The 4,811-nt window shown below is 40.9% G+C and overlaps 1 protein-coding gene across 1 annotated transcript in view; it reads left to right on the top strand.

The window, feature by feature from the left end:
- Positions 1 to 6: 6 nt before the first annotated feature.
- The window catches only part of LOC102676139, a gene marked incomplete at its 3' end in the record, with an annotated part of 50,560 nt that continues 45,755 nt past the window's right edge, over positions 7 to 4,811 (top strand). Inside the window, exon 1 of the mRNA XM_006614433.1 lies at positions 7 to 1,021. Within this exon, the coding sequence (XP_006614496.1) occupies positions 80 to 1,021 (942 nt within the window). The remainder of the gene's footprint in view (positions 1,022 to 4,811) is intronic.

The following is a 4,811-nucleotide window of genomic DNA, read 5'->3' as shown; positions in this document are numbered from 1 at the left end:
CGCGTCGGCCACTGGCTCGTCCAGCAAACGTTCAAGGTCCGAGAACAACAACAGCCCGTCCCACGGTAATCTGAACTCGATGAACGCGAGTGCACGAGACGAGCCACCTACCAAGAAGTCACGTGGTACATCGACGAACGCGACTAAAGCGACATCTTCGTCGTCTTCGAACGCGTCCTCGTCTCCTGAGACGAGTCCCTCGTCAAAAAATCGTGGTGGTTCCGTGTCGAGATCCGGAAACGCGCAAACGAAAACGTCCACGACATCGGTATCCACGTCGGATGCTGTGTCCAATAACAGTGTGCTATCCAGTAGTTGGCAAACCACGAACATGTCCGATGTGTCTACGTACGCTTCCGTGGCTGGATTGAGCATGGCCTCGAGTCCAACCGCCGGTCTATGCGCTGGTAGTCTTAGCATGCCTACCCCGATACCCTATATGTCTTCGTCTATGGCCACGTTCGTGGGAAACGCGACGAACCTGGGCAAGAGCTCGTCCGTCTCGTATCTGGACATTTCGAATATGACCGGTGGTTCGTTGAGCTCGGCCGCTTCCGGATTGAACAATGCCTACGTCGGGAATGGAAACGGTGGTAACGCGATGGACTCGAAGAACGGCGTGCCCATGCCGTTCTCTGGAATCGCGGCTGGTGTAAACGGGACCGGCTACGGGATGCAAAAGGGACAACCGGAGAACACGAGTCTGCCGAAGAAGTTTCAAAACGATAGTATGTTTAACGCGTATCAACCGTGGGTGATCAAAACGTACGGTGATTTGGCGAAGACTAAGACGATCACGATTAAAAAGTACGCGCGTATATTGCGAACATTGAGAGGTGAGGAAGTGAACAGTGCGGAGAACAGTAAATTTCGATTCTGGGTGAAGAGCAAGGGGTTCCACATCGGGCAGCCGGAAGGATACGACGCGAAACCGGCGGACAGGATTATCGGACGTCACGCGGTGACGAGTCCCGGATTGGATCCACCGTTGTACGTGCCCACACAGTTGCCGCATAACAAGGTGAGTAGTCTCTGTTTCTAGTATAGAGATTATCGTATGTTTCTCGCGGAATGCCGCTGAAGCGGAATATACGAACAGTTCCGGAGAATTGCAACCAGTCAGACGAAGTTCGGATGTTTGAGAATAATTGTTTATTTGTTCGAACGGGTAGAGATAACAAGGGAAAACGCGAAATCTACCTCTGTTTAAATGATTATTCGATTTTATATATCTATTTGTTTTTGAAAGATATTAAGACATAGGATTTAAGGATCGTCTTATGTAAGTTTAATCAAAATCGTTTGTTTATATTGTAGAGTAAATGGCGAGTGATTTGTAGGTTAGGTTTGGAAATTTTTTTAGAAATGAATTTATATGAAATCAAATTATGGATCGTTGATTATTTTATTTAACGTAATATTGTAAAATTTGAAAAAAAAAGTTTATAATTTGTAGTATTCACTATTCACACTTGATATCAATAAATTATTAGGTAGACGATGTTAGTAAAAAAAGAAATTCTGAATAAGATAGATCTGACTGCGTAAAACACCTGCGAATCGAGGTAAAACGAATGTATCTCGAAATCACGAGTCGAATAGTTGGTAACCAAATCTTTCGAAGCAAGCTGCGCTAAAAATACTTCATATTGAGTTCGCACATTTGTCCGACACTACACTGAATATACTCTAACCACGTATAAACACACTTCAGTCTGCTTCGGTTCAGTTACACTCATAGTCATCGTTTTTAAACTTTGCTTCGCAAATACTAGGCAAACGTGTCGCGTCCACTTTGTCCATTTCTCGCCAACCGTGAACATCGTTCGATTTCTAAAGCCATATTTAACAATCTTTTAATATAAATAAATTCGTGTCGCACATTGAACAATTCTCAAATTCATCCGATAAATCCGATAATTTAGCTAAAATAAAAGTATACACAAATATACACAAATACCGTAAAATATAACTGTATAACATAACCATAAATATTCGAGCGATAAATGTCCGAAACTTGGTGTCTATTCAAATTAAAATGGCGGCCAACGAACATATAGATATTTGAAGAAAGTCAACGACAAACCTCGTATTCAACGCGACCGCGTATCACGATTCACGAAAACTCGCCATAAAACCGGCATGCTCGGAAGTTGTCGCGTTTAAACGCCTTCGCGTGAGGGCGCTCAAGTGCCAAGCTGTCGACCGCAAACGTTTTCTCGGTGAATTCGCGCGGCGGTCCAATGGGGTTACGGGTCGAGAATTTATCTAGTAAGTGGAAAAACCGCGAGAAATCTCGGGTACGGCTGTCGGGAAAATGAATCGCGAGTTTGGTGTTATACAACGAGGCGGGATGAGGCGAAAGAAAAAGAGTGAGACGGGAAAGATGGAGGTAGAAAAAGGGAAGAGAAGTCAGTCGGATAAGGTGGCTGCTTAATTACATCTAATTACACGGACCGTATAGGCAGTGCTGGTGGCCAATGGCGTGTCCGCTGTTCGTCTAACGTGAACAAAGCCTCGAGCAACGGCGCTTCGATCCGGTTGCCTCGATACTTCCTTTTAACCGTTTCAACGCCTACGGCTCTTTGCAGAAATCTGATCGAAAAGTATCGAGAAGTCCGATCAAGATGTTTCTCTATTTATAGGACGATACTTGGAAAGATAGTTTTTAACCGTGATACGCTCTTCGAGACATTTTCAATTCGATTTTAGTCTTACGGTTAAGATATTGGTAATTAATATTCGTGATTATTGATTTATATTATCTTCTTGTTTTTTCATACGTAATCTACATGAACTTTTACGTCAATTCTCTCGTGATTATATTTTTTGGGTTGATTTAGTGATAGTTTTTAAAATGTGAAGTGTAGAATGTAAGCAGTATTAGTTGATACTTGAACGGTTAAGATTTGCTCGTGTCGTTCGATGGTCTCTCTTCACGTAACGTCGTTTCCGCGAAGTTTCGTCACGAAGCGATTACATTCTACGACTCTAGAATCCGTGGACGGATTCCTCCGTTATAGAGATATAAACGGACGACAGGATATTGAAAGTTGAAGTTTGAGGCGAATAGCAATGGAGGGAGGCGAGGTCGGAAAGTTTATCGATGAATTGCGATTGTTTAGAAGATGATCGATGGAATAAAAGTAGAACATTTAGGTTATTTTTAAACATTATTGAATTTAAATTGTTCTGTGATTTTTTTATGGATTATAATAATTAAAGATCTATTTCCATCATAAAATCTCGTCCATCCTAAAATATTCTTCGAAGATCAAAAATTCTGAGCTCCATTTTCATTTTTGTCGTCCGACTAGTGTCCCAGATCTCTCTCGATCCACTCTCGCGGCAATTCCCTACGTAACTCGCCGCGGCCTTCGATCTCGGCCAGCTTTAATGGCTCGTCCATTTCTCACGCGCGAGATCGCCGCGGCCCTCTTCTTCCTCGCTCGGCTCCCATCTCGCAAGTGGAACGCGAACGATCTCTGCGAGTCTTGAAGAGAGATACTCACTCTCCGCGAAAAAATTTCAGTCACGGGCCGTCGTGATAAATAACCGATAATAAGTTGTCCGACGGAGCGGCGTATGGTAATCCCCTTTTCCGTGGATCGATCTTCCGACAAGAGGATCGCGCGCGAGAGAACGTCCGACGTTGGATATCACCCAGATTGGAATCGATTCTCGAGGCTTTCTTCGAGTCGGCGTTCGTTGTATTATCGAGAACTCTCGATCATCCTTCTGTGGATAGTTGCACAGGCATCTCTCTGCGCATGAGTGAGTTCTGGAATTTTTTAAGACGAATTCATTTTGAAAAAATGATTTTATTTTGATAATTTAAAATTATTGAATTGCAAATCTTCGAGTCAACAAAAATTTAAAAAAAATTAAAATTTATTTTTTCGTGGAAGGATAATCTTTTGAAAAAGATTTTTAATAATATGGTTAAATATTGAAGTTTGAGATTAAAAATCGAAGAATTATAATAACGTTATTTAGTGAAGAGTCATATCTAAGTATACGTAGCGATTGTATCTCAATTTCAGTAGAATATTTGAAAACATGACTTATATGATGTAAAAAAAGGAGATGATCACCGAGTCCGAGCTTCGATGTCGTTGGATCGTTTGATTACGAAATAATTGGAATTATTAACATATTATATTTCGCGCTTGAAGATTTTTACATCGTTTAGATATAAAATACACAAGTTCATATAAAAAAACTTGTAATTTCTTCAGTTCAGATCTTATTTCGAGATTACAAATCTACATATTTAAATTGTGTATAATTAAAGTTGTAAATAGATAACTATGACGTATACGATTTGGAAAAGTCATAAGGCAATAAATTAATTAAGTAAACATGAAAAAAAAGTTGTAAGAAAAGATGTATGTAAGGAAAACAGCCGATACGTTTCACTAAAAAGATATTCAGGATAGAACATATTCTTTTCTATATTCTAGTGCCACCATTCGCGGAAAAATCAAATATAATCCCTAATTCAAGATTAAAAATAATAGAAAAAAACATGAAACATATAAATAACTTCTGCGAAGTAAAATATAGATGTTTCATCGACAAAAAACATCATCGTTGATAATTCAATTCAATTCAAAAATTCACGAACGTTAAAACGATCTACATATAAACTCTTCTTAAATCCAAAAGTTTCGTCTGCCATACGACATCGACTCACGGCCGCCAGTAGAAGTAAACGAGCGAACGAACGCGCGTTTTCCCGAGGCTTTGGGTCTCGAAACGCGTTCTCAGGCGGCGACGGGGCCACAGAGCCGGAGAGAGAGGAAATAGCG

Source organism: Apis dorsata, unplaced genomic scaffold (assembly GCF_000469605.1).
Source record: "Apis dorsata unplaced genomic scaffold, Apis dorsata 1.3 scaffold_181, whole genome shotgun sequence".
Lineage (NCBI taxonomy): Eukaryota > Metazoa > Arthropoda > Insecta > Hymenoptera > Apidae > Apis > Apis dorsata.
Note: the sequence above shows the minus strand (reverse complement) of the source record. Positions and strands in the feature narration are given on the sequence as shown.